General features: G+C 46.5%; 2 protein-coding genes across 3 annotated transcripts; one reads left to right on the top strand and one right to left on the bottom strand.

The window, feature by feature from the left end:
• Positions 1 to 11,849: 11,849 nt before the first annotated feature.
• MRPL11 (mitochondrial ribosomal protein L11) lies at positions 11,850 to 26,833 on the bottom strand. The gene is made up of 6 exons (XM_060252089.1): positions 26,692 to 26,833; positions 24,960 to 25,105; positions 19,214 to 19,309; positions 15,557 to 15,650; positions 12,518 to 12,677; positions 11,850 to 12,204 (listed from the first exon to the last, which is right to left on the bottom strand). The coding sequence occupies exons 2-6, from the start codon at positions 25,080 to 25,082 to the stop codon at positions 12,096 to 12,098; spliced, it is 582 nt and encodes a 193-aa protein (XP_060108072.1). The 5' UTR covers positions 25,083 to 25,105; positions 26,692 to 26,833; the 3' UTR covers positions 11,850 to 12,095.
• Positions 21,129 to 23,435, top strand: LOC132581031 (transmembrane protein 121-like). 2 transcript variants are annotated; one of them, XM_060252079.1, is made up of 2 exons: positions 21,129 to 21,312; positions 22,092 to 23,435. In XM_060252079.1, the coding sequence occupies exon 2, from the start codon at positions 22,096 to 22,098 to the stop codon at positions 23,374 to 23,376; it is 1,281 nt and encodes a 426-aa protein (XP_060108062.1). In that variant the 5' UTR covers positions 21,129 to 21,312; positions 22,092 to 22,095; the 3' UTR covers positions 23,377 to 23,435. The 2 variants fall into 2 exon arrangements, with proteins under 2 accessions (XP_060108062.1, XP_060108055.1); XM_060252072.1 differs by lacking the exon at positions 21,129 to 21,312 and having other exon boundaries at positions 22,002 to 23,435.

The raw sequence follows: 26,833 nt of genomic DNA, 5'->3' as shown, positions 1-26,833 counted from the left end.
CCCACCGCCCGCATTTTGCTATGGCTTAGAAATCTAGTTATATTTCAGCCCCCATCACCACTGGGGAAAGAAGGGGGGAAGGATAAAAGTAAGGAACCTGTCCAAGCAAGGTCCCCTTCTTCATCGAAAATATCTCAGCTGTTGCCATGGTGACCCACCCACAGCTTCACTGAAAAGTATGCAAGAGAGAGAGAGGAGGAAAGAAGCTTTTTATAGAAAACGTTGGAGGGGAGCAAAGGGGGAATCATTAGCCCCCATACTCAGAGGCACCCCAGGACTTAATAGGATCCACTGTATTCCCCTGGTGGGAGCAGAGTTAGGACTGGAGGCCTTGGATGAACCCTGTTGTCAACAGATGTGGGCCCCCTCTCCTTTATTTCAGCAAGGCTGCTACATTTGTCACAAGCTGTGTGACTGGCACTATTTGTCCACGCCAGGAGCATGTCCACCTGTTGCACTGCTGCATGTCACACAAACTGTTCAGAGCACAGCAGCCCTCATAGGGGAAAGAAGAATACAAATGTGGCTTCCTCTCTGTTGTCCATCCAACAACATGGTTATTAATTGCTGCCAGGTTTTCAGACTGCCTCGGTCCTTGTTTTATGACTGGTTCACGCATGCGCATAACCTTGCTAGACTACTCAGTCCTTGATGACTTTGCGAACTGACCTCCACTGAAAAAGATGAAGGTCGAGGCCTTCCAATGGCAGCAGAATGAGACGGCATAGTCTTGAAGGGATCAAGCGTGCTGAATCACGTCAAGACTGGGATGAGGAGGTCTTAAAGAAAATATTCCCTGGAAGTAAAAATCTAGTAGATCAGGGAGAAAAGCGAGTGCTGGTTATACCCCCTGGGTGGCAACTGGAGATCTCCTATTACAGCTGGTCTTCAGGCAACAGAAATTGGTTCACCTAGAGAAAATGGCCATTTTGGAGGGTGGGCTTAATAACATTGTATCCTGCTGAGGCCCCTTTCATTCCCCAAACTCTGCCCTCTTTGCTCCACCCCCAAAATATCCAGGTATTTCCCCACCAGGAGCTGGCAACCCTACTATAAGGCTAGTTTTCTACTCCCAGGGGATGGTTTTCTAAAAGTGTGATTCTGTGCTGGAAGTCTGAAGTGGAGCAGCGTTTCCCATCCAAATGTCCAATGGTTAAATCATCATACATTGCTTTCTACTGGTGCCTTTTGTATCGTGAACGGTTTGGGGCGGGGGAGTGGAGAAATGATACTCTGATTCTGAGTACGGAATAACCCTGCAATTTTCTGGGTTCCGGAACACTTGACGAGTGATCTGTGGAGCAACCAATAGGTTCATTCCAACACAGTTCCCTTCCAAAATGTAAACAGCAATTTCTATAGGATTAAAATAGCCATTGAAAAACCAGCAATAAAGCCTGTTTCTAAACCCAAGGCAGGCTCCCAATTCTATTTTCCTTTCCTCTTTAAAAAACAAACAACTGGCAACAAGCCTGGTTAAGAATGGTTGCAGAGCTTCAAAGATCTGGCTGCTGGCATTACAGATTCTTATTGTCGGTATGATGTAGTGGTTACAGGGGCTTGTCATCTGGGAGACAGGTTCAAATCCCCACTCTCCCATAGAAACTTGCTAGGTACCTTGGGTAAGTCACACACTCCCAGCCTAATCTACTTTACCGAATTTACTCCCTTTGGCCATCTAGGGCAGGGGTGGCCAACGGTAGCTCTCCAGATGTTTTTTGCCTACAACTCCCATCAGCCCCAGCCATTGGCCATGCTGGCTGGGGCTGATGGGCAAAAAACATCTGGAGAGCTACTGTTGGCCACCCCTGCTCTAGGGGACTCTTTCAGGTGCTTGACCCCAGGATTGCTGGGTTAGCTTTCACCAGGAGAAGGGCCTTCTCAGTTGTGGCCCCTACCCTGTAGAGTGCACTCTTAGATGACACCCATTCCCTGCCAGATTTATTTAATTTCTGCAAGGCATACAAGGCTGATTGTTTAGGTTGGCCTTTGGAGGGTAATCCATGCATTTGGGTTGCTTTCTTATTAATGGTATGGCATTACCCACACATTTTAATAGTTTAACATTTTAATGTTAATATTTGATGTCATCTGTTTTTATGTTGCTTTTGACTTATGTGTATGATTTTAATGTTGTAAGTCACCACAAGACCCTTTGGGTGAATGGCAACTAAAAATCCAATAAATAAATAAGAATCGTTGTGAGGATAAAATGGAGAGGAGGAGAACAATGTAAGCCACTTCAGATTGCTGTTTGGGAGGGAAGTGAGATATAAATGAAGTTAAGTAAATGAATAAACTTCTCCAGTTCCAAGCTGCTGCTGCCCAGTTTTCCAATTTGCAGTCCCTCCCCATGACATTAAGAACAGGGCCTGCACAGTGCCATCTGAAACAGAGTTCTCGCCTTTAAAGCCCATTGACTTAAAACAGACTTAGAAGGGTGTAACTCAGCTTCAGATGGCACCATACTGACAAACTGCAAGCAAGTATCTGGCTTTCCAAGTTTATCCACCTGGTTCCATTATTCCATAATGCAAAGAAAGTTTTAGTATCGGTTAATGTATTATGTAAAGAGCCCTGTGGTAGAGGGGCAGTACTGCAGTCCTAAGCTCTGTTCACGACCTGTGCTCGATCCCGGCAGAAGCTGGGTTCAGATAGCCGGCTTGAGGTTGACTCAGCCCTCCATCCTTCTAAGGTCGGTAAAATGAGTACCCAGCTTGCTGGGGGGAAAGTGTAGATCAGGGGTGGCCAATGGTAGATTTCCAGATTTTTTTTTGCCTACAACTCCCATCAGCCCCAGCCATTGGCCATGCTGGCTGAGGCTGATGAGAGTTGTAGGCAAAAAAACATCTGGAGAGCTGCCATTGGCCACCCCTGGTGTAGATGACTGGGAAAGGCAATGGCAAACCACCCCATAAAAAGTCTGCTGTGAAAACGTTGTGATGCAACGTCACCCCAGAATCGAAAACGACTGGTGCTTACACAGGGGACTACCTTTACCTTTTAATGTATTATTCGGGCTTTGGGGGCCATTTTGAGCCCCGGTTGTGTCTATGTGTGTCTACTAGTCCCGCCTAATTATCATTCAAGTTAAATTCTGTATTAAAACAACCCCATTCCAGCTTAGTAGGGTTGCCAGCCTCCAGGTAGGACCTGGCGATCTCCCACTGTTACAACTGATCTCCAGCTGGCAGAGGTCATCTCCCCTGGAGAAAATGGCTGCTTTGAAGGGTGGGCTCTATGGTACTGTACCATGCTGAGGCCCCTCCCCTCCCCAAACCCCACCCTATCCCAGATCCACCCCCAAAGTCTCCACGTAGTTTCCAACCCAAACTTGGCAACCCTAAGGTTAAGCTTTGGCTGTAAACTAAATTCAAACCAAATAAGGGCTTACAGAATCTCTGGAAAATCCAAAAGTAAAGTCAAAGAACCGGGATAAACCAATAAGGTTAGACATTAAAGTTTCTGAAATTGTGTAGGAGGGGAAATGGAAGGAGGAAGTCACAAGAGAAGGAGGAGGAGGTTAAAAGCAATAGACAGACATAGAGTCTCTGGTTCCTCCAGAGGAAGGCTATGATAAAAAGGAGATTAGATTGACATGTTTTTGGTCTTGAGGGCCACACTCTGGATCTTTGCCAACTTTTGAGGGCTCCACAGTAGATGTCAGCTCTTCCTGTTCCCAGCACAGAAACCAGAAGTGGTCATTCTTGCAGCTGTAAAGGCAGGCTGTGGACTGCAATGTAGTTCTCTCTCCCTTTGTGGCTGTGTTAAGGCTGTGTTGTTCCTGTAGGGCCTTTAGAAATTGCAAGTGGTGACTGCCTATGCTGGGCCAGAGACCTGTGCTGCTGAACTCACAACTTCCAAGTAGAGTTAAGTGAATTTCTAAAATGGAGGCTGTTGTTTTTTATAGAGTTAAGGCTAAGAGGTGTTCTGAGGTGAAATTCTGAATATTTTTAGTTTGTTTTTGTGGAAGGGAAATTGTCTAGTAACACAGGTTTTTACTGACTTTAGATTTTTGTGGTTGTGATTTTTCTTTTGCCCGGTGTTGCTTTGTTGCATGTTGGAACTTTGTCAGCCATCTTGTATTGCAAAGAAGTTGGATAAAAGTTCTCAAACCAAGAAGGAAAATACAGGACATAGTGCTTGACTTAACTGTTTTCCAGAAGTCCAGTAGCTGATGCTACAACCCAGCAGGCTGACAAAATGGTAAGCATCTTGGAGCTGGGCAAAGAGGTCTTGGGTTGTTGAGCCTGGGGCTGCCAATTTTTTTTGGGGGGGGGGGTGCGGGGGAATGGCCTGCTTCCTTAATAGAAGTTTGTTTCTATGTCTGTATGTAAAGTGCCATCAAATTGCAGCCAACTTATGGCAACCCTATAGGATTTTCAAGGCAAGAAATGTTCAGCGGTGGTTTGCCATTGCCTGCCTCCATGTCATGACCCCAGAATTCCTTGGTGGTCTTCCATCAAAATACTAACAGGGCTTACCCTGCTTGGTTTCTGAGATCTGACAAGATCAGGATAGCCTGGACCAGCCAGGTCAGGGCAAGAGATATTTACTGGGATGTTGTTTACCTGCATACCATGAAAAGCTTCACCAGTGCAATTTCTACACATTAAGGTCCTATGAAAGGGGCAGGACATTCTTTCTTCAGATCGTTGACATGCCTACATGGGCCATAATAATTTCCCCACCTCTGGACTGATAGATAGTAACACAGGGTCAGACTTGTTAAAGCTAAACCTGGCCCACCGATCTTGAACAAGTGGCCTATGAGGGACTTCAAAACCTTCCCATTGTGGTTGCCGTCTAGGTAGAGTCCTGGCTATTAACTATTGTTGGTTGCCAGTCACACATACCTGAAACGGAAGGAGGAAAGAAGAATTCACCTGTCAAGGTCTATCATTCTGCAGCATGCAACAATGACTTGACTGTCTGAATGAGCCATTTCAGACCTATCAGCCTGCCCGGGCAAAATTTCCACTTCCCCTGCTTCCCTTCAAACAAACGCATTTTGGTGGCGTTCATCCTAGCCGGGAGCTGCACACCATGGGGCTCCTTCTCTGCATTCCCCCCTCCCCCATTCCTTCGTTAGTCAGCCTTTGATGACTGGCAGCTGAGTGTATGAACTGACTCCACTAAGATGCCATGCTTTTGACGTTGTTAGGGAGTGTTTGTGTGTGTGTGTGTATATATATATGTATGTATGTATATCAAAATTCCAGCAATGGTATTACCATTTTTGGACCAGCTCACACACGCATGCAAAGAGATGCTTCCAGCCAAAGATGCCACAAGGAGAAAGAATAGGTTATGGGAATGGGGGGATGGGGGTTTGGAGGGGGGAGACTGGATGGTTTGGAGGGCACTGCAGAGGGAGGCTTTTCCAAGCCTTGTCCCTGTTATCTTGGGGCCTGCACCAGGAGTCTACTGGTTGGGCTGTGTCCCTTTAAAACTGGCAGCGTAGCTGCGTGGGGGTACTGACGTGGCTGGAATCTGCCTTTCACTGCCAAAATAGGGAAAAGGCTGAAACGCTTTAAAAGGAAAATCAGCAGCACCAAGCAACCAGGCTCTGACATCACTGCCACCCCCCCTCCTTCCTTGCCGCCTGCATCACATTGCCACGGCAACGGCGTATAAACGGCATCCAGGGCATGAATGCTTTTGAGTGGCATCTCAGGGGCGGGAGGAGGAGCACTTTGGTTTGAAATACATCCATTCAGTTCTCTCTCTGCAGTGAACCTTGCAAAGAGAGGATGTAGGCCAATGGCAGGCTTGTCTCCAACCCTACCATCTAAGGATTCTTGTTCAATTGCCTGTTGTGGCCAAGCTGAATGGTAACCACCAAACAGGGGCTCCTGCCTTACATGAGGAAGCCAGAGAGTGAGACATCTCAAAACTCACTTTCCTTTCTGCAAGGCTTCTATGAATGACAAGTGTTAATTTCAACAGAATGAAAATTTCCCCATTTCTGTACCTGTTGAATTTCTGCCTGTTGTGGAGACATTGGCAGGAAGAATGCAAAGTTGGCCCGCTCTAGCCTAGGAGCAACACCCAGGGTAATCCCTATTGCACAGGCAGGAAGAGGGCTGTGGGTCATGGATAGCACATCTGCTTTTCATGCAGAAAGTCCTAGATTTGATCCGTCAGAGTTGCCACCTCCAGGCTGGGAAGTTACTGGAGATTTTTGAGGGGTGGAGTTTGGGGAGGACAGGACTTGGGGACAGGAGGGATCTCAGCAGGGGGATAATGCCAGAGAGTCCATTCTTCAAAGCATCCATTTTTCCCAGGGGAACTGATCTCTAGCCTGGAGATTAGCTCTAATTCTGAGAGATCCCCAGGCCCCACCTGGAGTTTGGCAACCCTATAAGTGATCATTGGCATTGCCAACAAATTTTCAAAGCTGCCAGCAAAAACCTTTCTCTGTTTTGGCTGCTGCTGATCAGAGCAGACAGGACTGAGCTAGATGGGCCAGTGCATGGTTATCCTTCAATAGAAGCATGAAGGCAGCTTCATGCATAGGACGTGGCGTGTGCTGAAACGTCGAATGTTGAGGTTCTTTAACCAGGATGTGCCACTGAAATGAAAGCAAATGAGGAGGATTGGATTTGGGAAACAGGTGTTCATAGTTGCAACATTCCAGCGTGGCGGAGTGGTTAGAGTTCTGAGCTAGAATCCGGGAAACCCAAGTTCAAACCCCCACTCTGCCAGGGAAATTTGCTGGGTGACCTTGGGCTAGTCCCTCTCTCTCAGCCTAACCTCCCTCGTGGTTTTTGTTGGGAGGATGTTGTAAGCTGCATTGGGAAGACAAATGGTGTGTAAATAAAACAGAGGAGCTGCTTGTGGTCCAGACTGAATGCAACAGAAGAACAGTTTGAGTGGAGAAGGTGGCATTTGAAGGGTGGGGCTTTTGCTCATAGGGATCAAAACCTTGTTTCAAGGGAGGGCCAAGAGACAGACGCAGCTTGAAGCTGCCTTGTACTGAATCAGACCATCAGCCCTCCAGGATCAGTATTGTCTACAGGCTTGTAAGGGCTGCCCCCAGTTTCAGGGAAAGGTCTTTCACATCACTACTGCCTGCTCCTTTTCACTGGAGATATAAGGAACTGAATCTGGGACCTTCAGCCCCCTGCATGTGGAACATGGAGCCACAGCCCTTCCCCTTCTCCTCCCCTTCTCCGCCCCAAATTGTTCAGTTGCTTCAAAGATGACTCCCTAACATCCTCCATTCCCCCTCCCTTCAATCTGCTGCAGTCAAGCTTCATTCATATAGCCCTAGCAACAGGCATCTGGCATCCTGAGGAACATCACTCGTTGCTATGGAAATATTAGGGACCACCGGATGGGTTAGAGGGAGACCATCGGGTGGAGCAGGGAAGAAGAGTTTGAGTGGTCACAGATTTACTGGAGGGCTTCTCAACAGGTGTTCCAAGATGCTTGATTTCTCATATGAGAGGGTAAGGGAGCTGCCAAGCCTTGAACAGGAAAGGGTGATTAATGGGTCAGACCTTCAGTAACACAGCTCAGTCCTGACACCTGCTGGATATTCTGTGCCAATGCACACAGTTATTCTGATGAATGTTCAGATGCTGTTAATAATCATTGGAGAGGTGGTAGCTAATAATACGATGCTAATAATAATAATCTGAGAAGTGGTATTTAATAATGGGATGCTAATAATACTGTGGGCAGGTAGGTCACCTAAAGGCTCCTACAGAGTTTGTGGCAGCAAGAGCTGGATTTTACTCAGCCCTAGTGGTAGAGAGCCAAATATAGCAGTTTATAAAAGAAAATGAAATCTCTGCATTAAGATATATTGAACGGCTTAAGGTGGGAGAATAATCACCGTGTGAAAATAATGGCAGCCAATTTTTTAGTAGGGCTAAAGGGCCTTAGAGATGCTTTACAGAAAAGGAAATGATAGAAGTGATCAGCTGCCAGGAATCTATGTGCTCAAAGAATTATGCCAGTGCACTGAAAACAATTGTGCATTTACATTTGTCCTTACTGCAAGACCTCTGCTGTGCCACTTCCTAATAAACGATTCACAGCCACCAGTATGTGGGCTGCGGAAATGTTATGGATTATTAACCCAACATGCCCATTGTCAGTAATGTTAAATTATATACTTTTAAGTGACCAAAGAACTTTCCCACATTGGCAGTTTGTTAACCACTTGCTTTAAATTTTGATGCCACATGACTTTTTAATTATAAAATGCTGCTGACCCGTTTATCCCTTCATCAGTCCTCTGTGGGGTAGTGTGGGGGGAGGTGTTGTGCCATCACATTGCTTCTGCCTTATGATGATCCTTTAAATGAACTTCCTCCAAAACATCCTATTGTTAACAACCTTGCTCAGGTCTTGCAAACTGAGGGCCGTGACTTTCTTGATTGAGTCCATCCATCTCACATCCCTTTGCCTGTTGCCTGCTACTTTTCCTAACATTATTGTCTTTTCCAGTGACTCTTGTCTTCTCATAAAGTGACCAAAGAACTAGAGTCCTGCCAAAAGCCTTAAGCAGAGAACAGGTAAACTGCCATGTGGTGCTTGCAAGGAAATTCAGTGCAGATTACTTGAGCAAGACAAAACTAGGTCCAGGGCAGAGGAGAGAAGTCCCCTTAAGATCCCCCCATGGGCTGGGGCACTGCTTCTTTCCCAACTCAAAAGGTGCACAACCATATCCAATCTTGTGGATTGTCCTGTCCCCAACGCAAATGTCATTAGAATGCTTGCATACCACCCAATTCCATGCCTCCAGGTGCAGCAGCACTACAGAATTGGGGTGGGGGGCAGTGTAAGGTCTTATGAGTGAGAAGGTCTTTCCTGAGAACAAGTATAAAGGGCTGAGAAATCATCAGTTCAAATCTGCCCCCACAGCCATTAATTCATCCTACCAAAGTCGCTGTTCTCAAAGCAGTGCATGGGGTAGAGTGAGTAGAGAGAACTTTTAGCCCAGACAAGCCTGATCTCGTCTGATCTTGGAAGCTAAGCAGGGTTGATTCCCATTAGTACTTGGATGGGAGACCTTGGAATACCAGCAGTCTGGAGGACATGAGCAGGCTTTATTCAGCCACCTCTCTGAACATCCTCCAAACTCTCAGTAGGGGTCAGTCATCAGAGGTTACCATGGCTTCCAGGTGCAGACATACACACAAAATACGAGAGAGAGAGAGAGAACTTTTTCTCCCATTCCCCAAATATGTCAAATATGTGGACTTAAGGGTATCCTCCATTGAAGTTGACGGGCAATAGACTGGAAACAATAGGAAATGCTTTGTTATTCAGCAAGTGATTAAAATGTGGAACTAGCTGCCAGAGGATGCAGTGATGGCTGCAGGTACAAATGGCTTTAAAAGGGGATTAAACAGATTCATGGAGGAGAGGTCTATCAGTTGCTACTAGCCACAGTGGCTAAAGGTACTCTCTACATTCAGAGGCACTAAACCTCTGAATCCCTGTGCCAGGAGGCAACATTAGGAAAAGGCATTGCCCTGTTGTTGGCCCTTCAGAGGAACTGGTTAGCCACTGTGTGAGATGTGATGATGATGAACCACTGGTCTGATCCGTTGAGGGGGGTCTCCCCCCTGCAATGTGCAGAATAATCCTGGCTTACTTAACAGGGATGTTGTAACCACTGAGATAATTAGAAATGTGATAGAATAACTGCTGTTGTTTGCACACCCATGCCTTTGGCTAGTTGTGTACATTTATTTCCTTTGTACCTCTGTGGGTGTGTGTAGGAAAAAGCTCTGCACATCTGAAGAAAACACTATTCCATGAAAGCTTATGACCACAATCTTTGAGATGCCACAAAACTCATGATAACTTTTGACATTTACGGCACTGAGGGACTCTTAAGTGCTTCATAAATTCTTATTATTAGGGCTACAGCACTTGATCATTTAATTTATTTAAAAATCCTAGTTCAGTTCAAAACATGACCCTAAGGAATCAGGTGGCAGGCAAACTACCTACTCCCCAAACCCCTTGACCCTCATTTTCCACTCTCCACTCATTCAAAATTCCTGAAAATGGTAGCTGAAATGCTGTTCTTGAGGGTAGGTCATGTGAAGACCACACCATCCACCAGCAGCAGGTGCTGTGACCTCTCAACACCATCCCATAGACAAACTCTGACATCACACTGAGATGGAGAAGGTGAGTGATGACTCCCTACACAATCAGAACAAAATGAGCCACCTTATGCTGAGTCAGACCTTTGTTCTGTCAAGGTCATTATCACTCTCCAGAGTCTCAGGTCTTTCACATCATCTCCTGCTTGATCCTTTTAACTGGAAATGCCTGGGATTGAACCAGGGATCTTTTGCATGCAAAGCAAATGTGCTATTAATGAGCCACAACCCCCCTCCACACACACACTGTTGTCCTATCTTCACTTTCCAGTTTGACAGATAAACATCATGTGTGACAGATAAGCATCACGTGGTTTGATCGGAAGCAGCTGTGCAGGTGATGAAATATGGGATGGACAATGGGATAAAAGCAAAGAGATGTCACTATGTCTTTTGTAGCCATGCAAGACAGTCTGGAAAGGAAGGGCTAATTAACCCAAAAGTGAGTGCAAGACAGGAAATTCCACAGAAGGTTTGCAACATAAGGGTCAGCTTTAATAAAGTTCCATCCCTCCCTGTCCCTTGAGAACAAAAGCAAGAAGTGCTGAGTCCAAACTAGCCATTCCTGGGCTGCAGGTGGGAACATCCATGGCAGGTGTGTTCTGCTTATATGTGACAGTGACCCTGATTGGGTGCCATGCCAGCTAAACCCTAAAGACTTGAAAGTGCTCTTTCAACATAAGGGTCAGCTTTAATAAAGTTCCATCCCTCCCTGTCCCTTGAGAACAAAAGCAAGAAGTGCTGAGTCCAAACTAGCCATTCCTGGGCTGCAGGTGGGAACATCCATGGCAGGTGTGTTCTGCTTATATGTGACAGTGACCCTGATTGGGTGCCATGCCAGCTAAACCCTAAAGACTTGAAAGTGCTCTTCTTTCCATCTGTTCCACGGCACCCCTGCTGTCCACAGCACCTCCGCTGCCTAGAAAAATGACAGGAGGCCTCTGAGCCCAATGCCTTCTTCCCTATGGCATCCTATAAGACCATTCCCTCTAGGAGGACCTCAGTGCCAGGGTCACAACCAATTCCTTGGCAATTTCTACTGTATCTTACAACCACTGGCTCAGTTGTGTTCCACTGAAATACTCCTGTTTCTTGTTCATTTTTTGCTTGTAAGCTGGATCCTGAGCATCTTTGGTAAGAAATGGGAGAGCAGCTGTCTGTCGTAACTACTGTTCTGGCCATTAACACAGAGAGATAAGATTAACATAAGAACATAAGAGAAGCCATGTTGGATCAGGCCAACGGCCCATCAAGTCCAACACTCTGTGTCACACAGTGGCAAAAAATGTTATATACACACATACACTGTGGCTAATAGCCACTGATGGACCTGTGCTCCATACACTGTGGCTAATAGCCACTGATGGACCTGTGCTCCATATTTTTATCTAAACCCCTCTTGAAGGTGGCTATACTTGTGGCCGCCACCACCTCCTGTGGCAGTGAATTCCACATGTTAATCACCCTTTGGGTGAAGAAGTACTTCCTTTTATCCGTCTTAACCTGTCTGCTCAGCAATTTCATCGAATGCCCACGAGTTCTTGTATTGTGAGAAAGGGAGAAAAGTACTTCTTTCTCTACTTTCTCCATTCCATGCATTATCTTGTAAACCTTATTGATCTTATTTTTTCAGTCCCTGAACAATAACCACCAAGGACCAGAGCAAGGCACATCCCAAACCTCACCTTTGCACAGAAAGACAATGGGACACCCAAGTGATTCACAAGATTTTACTGAAAGGGACAGCAATCAGCACATCAAGGCTTACAGCTTTGGACAGGCCTCCCAAGTACAACCTCCTTTCTCCTCCCCCTCCCCATCACAGTGAGAAATCACTTAGCCGGCCATCAAGCAGACCTTAATTTCCAGTGCATAGGGAATGGGAACAAATTGGTGCTTGGGCAACACCAGCCCCACCGAGTTGTCCAGGACTTTGACTTCCAAAAGAGCAAGTATAGGGACTCATTTCTTCTTCCCTGCAGCAGCTAGCTCTGCCTCACGTGCTTCAGCCTCGGCCGCCAACCTCTCTTCACGCTCCTTCAAGAACACAGCATATTCCTCTGCAATAAGACTGGAAGGAGAGGAGAAAAGAGAACAGATGGTTGCAGCTGCTTCCTCCATACCAGGCTCACCTGCCCTGTCAAACTGACCCAACTAAGGATCTGCTGCTTTGTCTCCTCCCAGAATTCTCCCCACACCTTTTCTCTGCGGCAGTTGCAGGGGCCTCTCTTTTTTGGCTTTCATCTTTCCTTAAAACAGCACAGAAAGCAGGCCCTTTGAAACATAAGCTTGTTCTCTCTCTCTCTCTCTCTCTGAGAAGTCAAAGAAAGACAGGTTGCTTGTCTTCTAACTTCCTGATCGCCTCCCCTGTCCCCCAGACTTACTCTTTCACCACCTTGATGCCCAACGATCGGGCGCTTCCCATAAGTGAATAGATGACCTTTTCGAGCGGCAAGTCATTCAATACGAAAGTGGGGTCCTGAGACTTCACCAGGGCGATTTCGTAGAGTTGCTTCAGAGTTACCATCCCGGCTACTTCGTGCCCTGCAAAGCACACAAATTACACTAAACGAAGCTGGCAGCCTAACGGTGGAATCTCTTCCCACGATGCAGATCTGCCTCACTCCTGGTAGTCCCCACAGATTTGAATTAAGATGTGGAAAAGATCTAGTCTGCAGGGTCACTTGCGAGGAAAGGACATTCTTCCCATCCACCATAAAATGAGGGTAGGTATGGGCATGAGAGAACAAAAGATTCCACAAAGTAGAATTTTGTACCCAACAGTGAGTGTTCAATAACTCTGAACGCTTTTTGGAACTTTACTAGTGTCTAACCATTTGCAGAGCAGGCTAGCTGCTGCAAAATGCATTTCCAGTCCCTGAAGCATTGCTTAGAAAACATAAAAGAGAAAGTTAGCTCCACCTAACAGGACTGTCTTTTTCCCTTATAATAGCAATAAAGCCCCACCACTGACACTAGAGCCATTCATCAGGAGTTTGGGTATGACTCTAGATGCCTCCTTGACTATGGAGGCCCAGATCATGAATATTGCCAGGCTGGCATTTTTCCACCTACATCAAGCTCAGCAGCAGGCCCCTTTCCGGTCGTGCCCTGACCTAGACACTAATCCATGCAACGGTCACCTCCAGGCTAGACTACTGTAACTCACTCTACACTGGCCTGCCCTTGAGACTGACCTGGAAGCTCCAGCTGATCCAGAATACAGTGGCATGAGCCCTGGTGGAAATGCCATGGACAGCACATGTACAACCTATCAGTGAAATCCCAGTCAGGTTCAAGGTTTTGATTCTGATCTTTAAAACCTTGATCCGTCTGGGTCCTGTGTATCTTCGGGACCACCTCCTACAGTATGCCCCCGGAACAGTGTTACGCTCTGCTGTGAACAATCTACTGGCAGTCCCTGGCCCTACAGATATCTGGCTGTCCTCAACTAAAGCTAGGGCTTTTTGGCCCTGGCTCCAACCTGGTGGAACTCTCTGCCAAACACCACCAAGGACCTGCAGGACTTAATGCAATTCCGCAGAGGCCTATAGGGCAGAGATGTTCTGCTGGGTCTTTGCCTGAGGACAGCAGCAGTTCCATCATAGCCGGCACCCTCCTTTCTTATTTTTTCTTCCAACCTGGAGAGCCAGTTTGGTGTAGTGGTTAAGTGTGCGGACTCTTATCTGGGAGAACTGGGTTTGATTCCTCACTCCTCCACTTGCACCTGCTGGAATGGCTTTGGGTCAGCCATGGCTCTCGCAGGAGTTGTCCTTGAAAGGGCAGCTGCTGTGAGAGCCCTCTCCAGCCCCACCCACCTCACAGGGTGTCTGTTGTGGAGGAGGAAGGTAAAGGAGATTGTGAGCCGCTCTGAGACTCTTCGGAGTGGAGGGCGGGATATAAATCCAATATCTTCTTCTTCAACCTTCCTTCGTCCCACTCCTCACCTGCCTGTGAGTTTACAGCGCAGTCCAGAGTGAGAGAGCAAAAAAAATGTGATGCCTTCTGAAATGATGTAGTTGTCCTGTTGGTTTTTTGTTTTAAACTTGCTTTTACTGGTTGTAAATTGCCTAGAGCCTTACATTATAAAGAACAGGCAATTCATAAATGGAATATACAAATAAATTAAACATAAACTGCCATTCATGTGGTACTCCACAGCTTAATCTGCCGTTTTCCCCCAGCCCCAGTCAAATGCAGTTTTTGCCTTCTGGGCAGTTCAATATTCAGCCACTGCAGATAAGACCAGTTTCCGGGATGCCTCAAACTCTCAAGTGCTTGCATTTTAATTGTAAGATATTCTAATCAAGCCCAAACACATTAGATATGTGAACAGGAAGGGGGAGAGATTTTAAAATCAATTTTGTATTATTTTATTCATTTATACTCTGCCCTTCTCCCCAGTGGGGACCTAAAGCAACTTACAACGTTCTCTTCTGCTCCATTTTATCTTCACAACAACCCAGTGAAGGAGGGTAGGCTGAAAGTGTGACTTGCCCAAGGTCACCCAGTGAACTTCCATGGCATGAGTGGGGCTTTGAACCCGGGTATTATATTCCAAATATTAGTCTGACATTCTTAACCACTACACCACATTAAGTGATCCCAAATGCTTTCCTAAAAAAAACTCTCTTGCAAGCCTCTATGAAATTACAGAATGGTAAAGCTACAGTACTGCAGTCCAAGCTCTGCTCACGACCCAAGTTCAATCCCGGCGGAAGCTGGGTTCAGGTAGTCGGCTCAAGGTTGACTCAGCCTTCCATCCGTCTAAGGTTGGTAAAATGAGTACCCAAGCTTGCTGGGGGGAAAGTGTAGATGACTGGGGAAGGCAATGGCAAGCCACCCCGTAAAAAGTCTGCCAAGAAAATATGATGTGATGTCACTCCATGGGTCAGTAACAACTCGGTGCTTGCGTGACGAAGATGGTCTTAATTCACCTGGGAGACTGTCCCCCTAGGGCTACAGCAGCTACCGCAAAAGCCCACGAGTGAGCAGAGGCAGAGTGAACATTTGCAGGAGTTGGAACAACCAGTAAATGCCTTGGCCAGTTCCTTGATGGGAGGCCACCAAGGAAGTCCAGGGTTGCCATGTAGACACAGGCAATGAATGGCATATGCCTCCTCTGCTCACCTCCCGTGGACTCCAAATGGAGTCAGCACAACGATACACTGATCCCAAGACCTTCTTTGTGCAGATTTTGCCTCCGCTCTAACAAGGGGCCCAATAACAAAAGGTCTGCTTTGCTACAGTGACTTGTGCCACAATGAAGGGCTGGGAAAACACTCTCAGTTCCCAAAAATGAAATGTGTTGGTGTCCAGGCTGGGGATTGTTCCAGCCCTTCTGTCTAACACTGGTTCCCCAGGGGGCACACTCTGCTGTCCCATCCTAGAAGTCAGTTCCCATCTCTGAGCACCTCTCTTACCAGGGTTTGCTGCTCCTTTTTCTATCCCAGCTGCTGAAAGCAGGAAATAGCTGGCTGTGGGCTTGTTAATTTGGAGGTCATATGTTCTGTTGCCCTGCAAAAGAAAAAAAAATCCCACAGGAAATGGTGAGGGAAGGAAAAAGAAGGATCAGTGGTGACCCAAAGCTCTCTTGTAAAGGTAACAATGACTCTAGGCTTCACAGTACAGGTCTGTGGGAGTGACAGAAGGGTACTTCCACCCAAGCAGTGCTATTTAGCTGGGGAGGTTGGGCATTTCTCCTTGGAAAAGAACATACCATCTTTAATCCCAAATGGCAGCAAACACTGAAAATTGATTTGGTTATGTAAATAAAGTACTATCTCTAATTCATTGTGGTAGGGATACCAGGAAATTGAATATGTAAAACCAAAGTCCCTTCAATACTGGGGTTCGTCGATGGATGAATTTAAAAAGCTACAGACTCCATTCCAACTGGAATCATCCTTGGTAGTTGTGATAATTCCAGAGAGGAAGCTGTTTGAGTCTGTTGCAGAAACAACAGGAGTCCACTGGCATGTTAAAGACTAACAAAAATTTATTCCAGCATAAGCTTTAGAGGACCAAGGCGCTCCATAGAGGTCCGTTACTGAGACCAATGCCATTTAGCTTGTTCACGTCATAAGAACATAAGAACATAAGAGAAGCCATGTTGGATCAGGCCAACGGCCCATCAAGTCCAACACTCTGTGTCACACAGTGGCAAAAAATGTTATATACACACATACACTGTGGCTAATAGCCACTGATGGACCTGTGCTCCATATTTTTATCTAAACCCCTCTTGAAGGTGGCTATACTTGTGGCCGCCACCACCTCCTGTGGCAGTGAATTCCACATGTTAATCACCCTTTGGGTGAAGAAGTACTTCCTTTTATCCGTTTTAACCTGTCTGCTCAGCAATTTCATCGAATGCCCACGAGTTCTTGTATTGTGAGAAAGGGAGAAAAGTACTTCTTTCTCTACTTTCTCCATTCCATGCATTATCTTGTAAACCTCTATCATGTCACCCCGCAGTCGACGTTTCTCCAAGCTAAAGAGTCCCAAGCGTTTCAACCTTTCTTCATAGGGAAAGTGCTCCAGCCCTTTAATCATTCTAGTTGCCCTTCTCTGCACCTTCTCTAAAGCTATAATATCCTTTTTGAGGTGCAGCGACCAGAACTGCACACAGTACTCCAAATGAGACCGCACCATCGATTTATACAGGGGCATTATGATACTGGCTGATTTGTTTTCAATTCCCTTCCTAATAATTCCCAGCATGGCATTGGCCTTTTTTATTGCAAACGCACACTGCCTTGACACTTTCAGTGAGTTATCTATCATGACCCCAAGATCTCTCTCTTGATCAGTCTCTGCCAGTTCACACCCCATCAACTTGTATTTGTAGCTGGGATTCTTAGCCCCAATGTGCATGACTTTGCACTTGGCCACATTGAACCGCATCTGCCACGTTGACGCCCACTCACCCAGCCTCAACAGATCCCTTTGGAGTTCCTCACAATCCTCTCTGGTTCTCACCACCCTGAACAATTTAGTGTCATCCGCAAACTTGGCCACTTCACTGCTCACTCCCAACTCTAAATCATTTATGAACAAGTTAAAGAGCATGGGACCCAGTACCGAGCCCTGTGGCACCCCACTGCTTACCGTCCTCCACTGCGAAGACTGCCCATTTATACTCACTCTCTGCTTCCTATTACTCAGCCAGTTTTTGATCCACAAGAGGACCTGTCCTTTTACTCCATGATTCTCAAGCTTTCTAAGGAGCCTTTGATGAGGAACTTTATCAAAAGCTTTCTGGAAGTCAAGGTAAACAACATCTATCGGGTCTCCTTTGTCCACATGTTTGTTCACCCCCTCAAAGAAATGCAACAGGTTAGTGAGGCAAGATCTTCCCTTGCAGAACCCATGCTGAGTCTTCCTCAATAACCCGTGTTCATCAATGTGCCTACTCATTCTGTCCTTGATAATGGTTTCTACCAACTTTCCCGGTATTGAAGTCAGACTGACTGGCCTGTAATTTCCCGGATCTCCTCTGGAACCTTTTTTAAAGATGGGGGTGACAATTGCTACCTTCCAGTCCTCAGGAATGGAGGCAGATTTCAATGAAAGATTACAGATTTTTGTTAGAAGATCCACAAGTTCAACTTTGAGTTCCTTCAGAACTCTCGGATGTATGCCATCCGGACCCGGTGACTTATTAGTTTTTAATTTGTCTATCAGTTGTAGGACCTCCTCATTTGTCACCTCAATCTGACTCAGGTCTTTCAACACCCCTTCCAAAATTAGTGGTTCTGGGGCGGGCAAAAAGTTCTCGTCTTCTACAGTGAAGACGGAGGCAAAAAATTCATTTAGCTTCTCAGCCATTTCCCTATCCTCCTTCAGTAATCCTTTTACCCCATGGTCATCCAAGGGCCCCACTGCCTCCCTGGCTGGTTTCCTACTTCTAATATATTTGAAGAATATTGGAGTGTTTATCCATTAGATAGATGATCCTCCAGTCTTTCTGTTGTGGATATAAAAGCATTGATGAAGGGAGCTCTAACTCATGAACGGTTATTCTGGAATACATTTTTGTTAGTCTTTATGGTGCCAATGGACTCTGGTTTTATTCTCCTTGATAGTGCACACTGTTGCACCACTGAAAAGAACAAGCAGTTTATATCCTAAATGTTTCTTAAAGGAGCCCATGAGAAAGTCTGTCATGTCCTGCGCCAAGGGAAGCCACATACAGGCACAGCACAAATCCAGATATAAAGCAAAAGCAGCTGTCTCATACCATCAGACCTGAACCAGGACTCTCAATGGCAGCTTTAGAGTTTCGTTTTAGGCAGAAGCCTTTCCAAGCCTTCCTGAGGATACTTTTCAAGTGGACTCATCAGAAGCTGAACCTGAAGCCTTGAGAAGTCATGGCTCCTCTTTTTAAACATTTCAGACACCCCGGATTCAGCACCACAACAAAGGGGAGGAAGGCTTGAACACACTGGGAACTAAGCTTCTCTACTGATTTTATTGTAATTCTGTTGTGATTTTATTATTATCCATATTGATGTGCTCCACCCTGAGCCCCATGGGGGAATGGGCAGAATATAAATAAACTAATAATAATAATAATGAGTGCAGCCTATCTGATCCTTCAGTCTGTCTGTGTACTTGTATCAACTCAGTTGCATATTTTATATTGTTATGTTTCATTGTGTGTAATTTTGCCATATGATAAATAATACTAACCTGGCAATATTACTGTGAGTACCAATCCATGTGCCACGGATGGGGTATGCGGTAGAGACAAGCTCAGCAGCAGAGCATGCTATCTGCATCACAGCCTTGGTTCAGTCCTGTGCACGTTCATCCAGTGGTCTGGCTCAGGATATGCAGTGGCCTTAAAGCTGAGAGGGGAGCCTAGAGCAGGGTGGCTCTCTCAAGCCAGCCTGCCTCACCCAACTGTTGTGAGCTGCCCAAGCTCTTGAGCAGAGAGAGCTTCAAGCAGATCTCGAGCATCCCTTGAAGCCCTTGAAATCAGGTGTGTAAAATATTTGATTCCTAGGGTATGCTGCCTTTTTAAGAATGCTGGCCTGTAGGGTATTCTCAGCCTAGCAAGTTGCATCTAGTCTCACCTGCAAAATAATGCGTGTGGGCAGTGGAATCCCATCTTTGATGTGCTTTGTTCGCTCGTTGAAGTCCTTGCAAAACTGGGCAATGGGGATGCCTCTCTGGAGGGAGACAAGAGGATTGGAATGTGTCAGGCCCTTCCGCACAGACTCAAGATCCCCTCCCGCCCCTCAGAACTCTCCTCTACATGCTCAGGTTCCAATGCTACTGGGCACAACATCCTGGCTTCCGCCCAGCACTGCCCCAAATAATTTATTTTTCCTAGGCCAAAAACGTCTCCCTAAAGAATTTATTTCTCCCGAAGAATTTATTTTTATTATCTCCCACAGAATTTATTTTTCCTAGGCCAAAAACACTCCACCTTTCCAGGAGTTTGCAAGCTCTCTGTTGACCTTTACCTCTTTGAAGATAAATTTATTTACCTGGAAATGTAACCCTTAGTTGTGCAACACTGGACAGTTCAGAAAATGAGAAGTTGTATTGTTTGTAGCTTGCATCCGAGTAAACAAACAGTCAGGCTCCAAGACACTGCCAGGACACTCACTCTCTGGACCAGAAAAGTTTGCTCCTCTGTCCTGAGCATTCAAAGGCACACATTCAGGGGTCTTGTTCACTTCAGTGCATCAAGAACCCAGATGTCTGGAGGAGGCAGGGTCCAAACCCCACACACATTCTGGCTTTCAGCAAGGCATTATAATGAGAGTGGCCTACTAGTGCTGAGGCTTTTAAATTGGTTTTCTTCCTTGAGTGCCAAAAGGAATGGTGATCCTCCTCCAGCAGGGGGCATCACAGCTCTGGCCCTGCACTCTCAGGAGCATGCATGCCACAGAGTCAAAGCAGCCACTATCCCTATCCTTCACCAGTGTATCCAAGCTGCAGAACCAGAGAAGATACATGGTGGTGGGCGGGACAGAATTTCATTTCAAGGTTTCCCCCTTGGCAAAAAATATGGAGGCCAAAGTTAACCTCTCCCTTCCCCTGTATGCACTCATTCCAAAGTAATAAGATCCTGTAGAGCCAAAAGAACTTGTTATTTCCCTTATCTTCCCCTGCCAGTGCAAAATTCATAGACAGTCCTAAAGGATCACATTCCCATGTGTCCCTCAAACATACACACAAGGGATATGTTGCAATCACACAGACTGCACAAGCAGATGTAAACAGAACTAAGCAGAGGAGGAAATAAGCTGGCTCCCTTCTCCAAAAATAACAACAGCTCCACAGAGTACAAACCAGTTTTCCGTTCCTAGGCAGCTCTTGTGAAATGGGGAGTCAATCTCCCCCCTCCCCATGCCAAGACTCACCCCAAAATAAGACTGACTCTGAGAACGTATAGAGCAGCTCCCCATGTGATTTCTCTTGTTCCCATACAGCTTTCCACAACACCCTGCATCCATCCTTTTGGTCTCCACTGCATGTTTTGGGAACGTGTATAGTGGGCTTCCCAGGGATCTCTACTGAGAGCAGTGCCATTGAACTTGTTTGTTAACGATTTGGAGTCCTAGGGTGATCAATGAGGTGACCAAGTTTGATATTTTAAAGTTTGAAGAATTGCAGTAAATATCAAGGAAAACAATCAATCATTGGAAGTACTTTCTCCTTGAAGGAAGGCTAAGGCATTTGGGGCTTTCTTGGTTCAGAGATCCATTATTCAGAGAACGCATTATTTAGTGTAGTATGAATGCACTCAAAATTTGTCCACAGGACAGAATAAGAAAAACAAAGTTAATTAGAGAAGAAGATAAGATCAAGTTACACAGACTTAGATTTCATTATGATTAGAGGTAGTGGATGGGGGCATTAATTAAGGGTATTGTGGAAGATGTGGACTTTGAGGCAGGATCTAAGGGAAGACGAAGGGTAGACTTTAATTATTGCATGTTTTTTTTCCTGTCCCATCCAGACTTCTGATTCCAGAATCCACAGTGCTTTCAGTGACCAAACACAACAGAGAATCCCTTCTACCACCACGATTCCCCCTGCATTCTGATGAAGACAACCTTCCATTTGGGAGCTGGCAGAAAGGCAAGAAAGCCAACCCCAATTAAGAATAAGAGGGGCAATTTCTGCAGGCTGGCCCAAACCACCAAGCAGGAGGAACAAGGTAAGTCAGCACTTCTCTTCCTTTACTCTTATTCTGTACAAATGGTCTGTGAGGGGAGAAAACCTCTATCCCCTAAACTGTAGGAGAGTTGGTAGTCTGAAGCTGAGACCTTGCATCTAATAAGATTTTAAGGAATGTTTGTAGTCAGACTTGTATTCAGGCACAGACAAGAACAGGGACACACAATACCAGCGTAACACCTTTAGGTTGGCCAAGCCAGTTATAAATACTAGCAGCAATCTGGTTGTCTGACTCAGCCTGCCCAGTGTAGCAGAACATCTTGACTGCTGGACTCAAGGCCTCAGATAGTGTTTGCAGTGACCCCAGGTTAGAGAACACCTAATCCAGTTCTCCAAGCTATAAAACTGTAAACCTCCAAATACCAGTGCAGGAGGCAAAATCAGAGAAGGCCTTGGCCTCTCCTATGCCATGGTCACTGCTACTCTAGGGCAACTGGCTGGCCACTGTGTGAAAGGGATTCTGGATTAGGTGGACCACCAGTCTGATCCATCAGGACTCTTCTTAAGAGCTCTTATACTGCAACCTGGCCATGAGGTCAGAAAAGAAGGAGAGCAGGAGAAATAGATCATGCTGTGGGGGTGGGGGGAATGCACCCTTCTATAACCCAGTGGGCCATAACCAACATTTTCCTGGGCATGCATAGTGTCCGAGACTAGCTCTCCCCAACAGTATTTCTTTGAACTACCACCCGTAGATTGGAATGTGACCTTTCACATGCACCACCACAACTGTTATGTTTGTTCTCTTCCCTCACAAAGGACCATGGAGCTGCTGCCCCCCAGCATCCCACACACCTGCATGGCAGCTGTAGTCATCATCTGCACCATGGGAGCCATGGATGTCTACTTGGTGGAGCAGAGTGCCGGGGCCCGACAGCTAGGTGTGTGCATGCTTGCGCTGGCTGGGGATCTTTTCTTTCTCCTGGTGCTGCGCTACGCAACGGTCTGGCTGGGTGGTGAGGCACGCTTGGCACAGCGGGGATATGCCATGGTGCTGTGGTTTCTCTTTGCTTTTGCCCTGGAGATCAAACTCTACTTCATTTATCAGCATTATGCGACAGAAGGGCAGGCTCCTGATCCGTTGGCCCGGCATACCCTGACCCTCCTGCTCTCCATCTGCATCCCTGCTCTCTACACAGTCCTGGGAGCCACTGAGTTGGTAGCCCAGGCTGCTGCCAGTTTCCGCAAGAAAGATGAACTCCGCGGGCGCCTCTTCTGGGTGGTTTTGGACCTGCTGGATGTGTTAGAGATCCAAGCCAGCCTGTGGGAGCCGCAGCAGCGAGTGCTGCCCTTGTGGGCAGAGGGCCTGACGTTCTTCTACTGCTACGGCCTCCTGCTGGTACTCCCTTGCGTGTCGCTGAGCGAACTGGGGGTGCAGAGCCCCCATTATGGCACACTATACCCCTTGCTAAGTCTGGCAAGCGTGAATGTGGCCACCATCTTCATCCGTGGGGGGCTGCTCCTCGTCTGCCATGACCAGCGCATCTCCTCCATCTTCATGGGCAAAAACCTCCTAGCCATTGCCTTGAAGAGCTGTGCTGTATTACAGCAGCACCACACAGGCACACAGGCTGCAAGAGAAACAAGCAACACATATCCCATATGTAGCCAGTCCCAAGGACACACCCAGACGACAGATGAGCAGCAACACAGACATGCCCAAGCCACAGTGGAAATACACAAGGGGCAGTCCACAGCCCACCACAGTCATGAGTGTGCTGAAACCACAGCAGACCAGTCCTGCAAACATACTGCATGTGACCAGCTACATGAACACACCCAGGCCAAGGGCAAAGCCAGCCACAGAAATGCCACAGTTGAAATGCTCCCAAAACAGGCCCAGGCCACAGATGAACAATCCCATCGAGATGCTCAAACCACAAGTCATCTGCTCCACAGACACTGCTGCACCAAAGAATCCAACTGCTACAGACACACCATACAACACTCGCCAAGAGACCCAACCACCACCATTCCCTCCACTTCCAGAGCACTCAAAACAGGCTATCGGGTGCAGCTCAAATCTGTATGGGATGGTCCATGATACAGCTTTGTATGGATGCTGCCTGACAAAAAAAAACCCCACACCTGCCTTGGTTTGCACGCCTTTGAAACCTACTTGGAGGTGGAATCACAGTTTACAGACACAACTATCAGTAGGATGGTCAGCCACCTAGATTAGTGGGGACAAAAGCACGATGTTCTATACCTGTACACTGACACGTATTCCACTCACAGTGCTGAATACATGCATTGGTTGGCAGCAAGTGTTCTGTCATCACCTGTGCCAGGAGAGGAAATGGCCTAGTGAACAATTAGAATGCTCCAACTGGCACCAGTGCAGAGAATGCAAAACTAAGAGGTCATCTCCAAATAGTTTACATGACAGATTAGCAGTGTTGTTGTTGTTCTGCCCCTGCAACATGCTTCCAGAAGTGCAAGACTTAGTTTTGTTACTCGTTTTGTACGAAGGGCTGCCCCTTCACAATCTTAACCTCCAAAGTGCGTTACTGTACACTACACAGTCAATCTAGAAATTGCAGTACTAGTGCCCAGTGAGCATCCTGCCAAGACAGTGTCCATTCTAACCTTAAAATGTTTAATCCACATAACTCCGAAAAGGAAGCCGCTGCCACCCCTCCATCATGCCCTTTCTGCTACAAGAGAACCTCAGTAACACAACTAACCGAAGTACATGCTGCAGTCCACCATTTTGCTTGCAACTGGATCAGGGTGGTTTTTGAGTCAGGGAGACCTGGCCCCCCCAGAGTGTGAAGCAATAAAGAAGAGTGCCTCTAAGCATGTCAAGTGTGTCTTTTTCTTAACAATGACTACAATAAACTCCCACATCTGGGATTAGAGAGCAGAACCAGACCACAGCATATTCCACACAGGATCAAAACCCAGTGCCTGATGTTTCAGGAATCCATTGCACATCAATGCTAGCAGAGGACCACATCATAACAAAATGCATAATTTTCTAAAAACATATACCACCACAGCACACTCTTGCTCTTTATCATTCACTACCAAAGAAAGTGATAATGGCAGAAAAGACATGCTTAAGTTGTGGACACAAAGAGTTAGACAACTCCCAGGAGAGAGGATGCACCTGCCAGGCAAATCCCAAGCCCTGAAGTGCTACTTCCCTGCAAGAAGTCCTTTCATTTGTATTTTCTGTACATACCGTTGCCAGCAACCTGGAGAAAAAAGCCTGGCCTCCTTAACAGGCTTAATGAGCCTGCTTCAGCAGGGAGGGTGGGATAAAAATAAAATGAGACATTTATCAGGTAATGTTATTTATCTTCACGCCATGAGAAGCTTCACCCTCCCGTTTCCACATATTAAACTTCTATTAAAGAATCTGGGCATTTATTTCCCTAGGTTGTTGGCAACCTTAGATGTACATAACCACTGCTAGCAATGCAGGATCAAACCAACAAAAGCCTGTTTTTTCCAAGAAGCTAATCTGTGCCCCAATATTATTACTATTTAAAATGTTTACCCGTCACGATCCCACCTAATTCAGGTTCCCCAGTATGTGGCCCATTTGCAAGTGAAAACATACTATCCTCAAGCATGATCCCAACATCTTGTCACTCCATCTTAATCCCATCCCGTGCATACCTGCCCTAGGAGAGGCCCTAAGGGTGGTCCTGGAACAGCCTGCCCTGCTCGAATGATTGTCCGGATCACATTTCCAAGGGGCACCGTTTGTACTGCTTTGGCAGCACGGGAGGCCTTCGACATGGTAATTCAGGTTCTGGATAGATCTGGATTAGGAAAAAGGCTAGTAAGAATGGGGCAAAAGGGGAGTGTATTTTTTAAAATTACACATTTATGGAGAGAGGGGGCATGAGGAACAGAAGCTGGGATGCAGAATTATTCCCATAGACATAGCAATGCATTATTATCCATGGGGAAAAGGAGGGAGGCATGGTTTAATCTGTGCCAAAACTCAACCTATGATGTACCACACATTATTCAGTTATCATCTCCAAGGGTATATAGAAAACCCCGCCCCACCCCCATGTTTCCAAAAGTTTATATTTGGGGGAAGGCCTTTCTGATCAGTAGAATGCATCATCCAGAGTTTTCCAAAATTAAGTGCTTGGGCAAAGTAAAATTCAATAAATACCGGTAGATAAGCAACCAGGGTGTTGAACAAAAGACTGAGTTACAGTTCAGATTTAAGATTAAAAACAAAAAACTTCCTTACAAGCAGAAAATGACACCATGAGGAGAAAAGTTCTACCCCATTACTGTACAGTTTTTCTATTTAGAGGACTTTTAATAGTAAAAAGCAAACAGAGCCTTCCAAAATATGACCCTTCAGTTCCATAATGGAACAGTACAATTTATGTTGCCACTAAGGAGAAAGCAGCACAATATAACATGATCTCTGATGTAAGCTAAGTAGGGTCAGTGCTTAGAAGGAAGCCTGCCAAGGAAGACTACAGAGCAGGAGTGGCCAAGCTGGCTCAGGAGCCACATGCAGCTCTTTTACGCATATTGTATGGCTCCCAGAGGTTGAGGAGGAACTTAAAAAATAGGCAGATTTGCAAACCCTTCTCCACCAGGTCATCAGAGACCTAGAGTGGAGAAAGAGAACCCAAGAACTGAGGGAGAAAAGCCAGCGGGGGGGGGGGGGGAGCCGCTGGTTGCACGACCATGTTCTGTATTAAGAGTGTGTGTGTGGCACTTGTTCATGTCTTGTGCTCTTCCGTTAAGCAAGTTTGGTCACCCCTGCTTACAGAGAAAGGCAATGGCAACCCACCTTCGCCTTGAAAGCCCATTGCTGGGGTCGCCATGGCTGCAACTTGCGAGCACTTTTACACACACATCTCATTACCGTTTCGTTCTTTTTGATGCGTAAGCGGGCCATTGAAAAGGCAATGGAAAACTGAGGCACATAGGGCTGGAATATGTCAGATTCATTATTTCAGCAAAAGACGTTTCGTCGCTGGAGAAACTTTCTATGCCAGACAAGTCCAGAACGAACACGGAATGGATAAAGGATGTGTGGATCTTTTAACTTCTTTTTAGACATGATCTGCTTGTACTCAGCCTTAGGTAACCCAGAGCAACTACCGCCACTCTCTGTTGCGGTCCGAATTTACACCCGCGTTTCATCCATAGGAAAACACCTTGCTGTGGTGCACAGCAGCCTTTACTCGCCCTAAATAGAGCTGTTAACAGGTCAGTTAAGTGCTGTTGCAGAGACAATGAACCTGCACTAAGAGCTCGGTCCAAATGGGGCAATACGACAGCCATGAGATGCCATGGAGAAGGAGCCCTCCTTTGCAAACCAGGAAAAAATTGTCCCTTCCCCTCGGTCCTCCTATCCGTCCCATTTTACCTTTCCGCCACTCCAACCTCAGCACATCTCCTCCGCCCTCCTGGGCGCAGCCATCTTAGGTCAGAGGTCAAATGTTCGCTGCATGCTGGGAAGATGAGCCTTAGCCCGCGGCGCCGGTTCCCATAACAACCAGGCAGCTCTA

Source organism: Heteronotia binoei, chromosome 1 (genome assembly GCF_032191835.1).
Source record: "Heteronotia binoei isolate CCM8104 ecotype False Entrance Well chromosome 1, APGP_CSIRO_Hbin_v1, whole genome shotgun sequence".
Classification (NCBI taxonomy): domain Eukaryota; kingdom Metazoa; phylum Chordata; class Lepidosauria; order Squamata; family Gekkonidae; genus Heteronotia; species Heteronotia binoei.
This window is presented reverse-complemented; position numbering and strand designations above follow the sequence as displayed.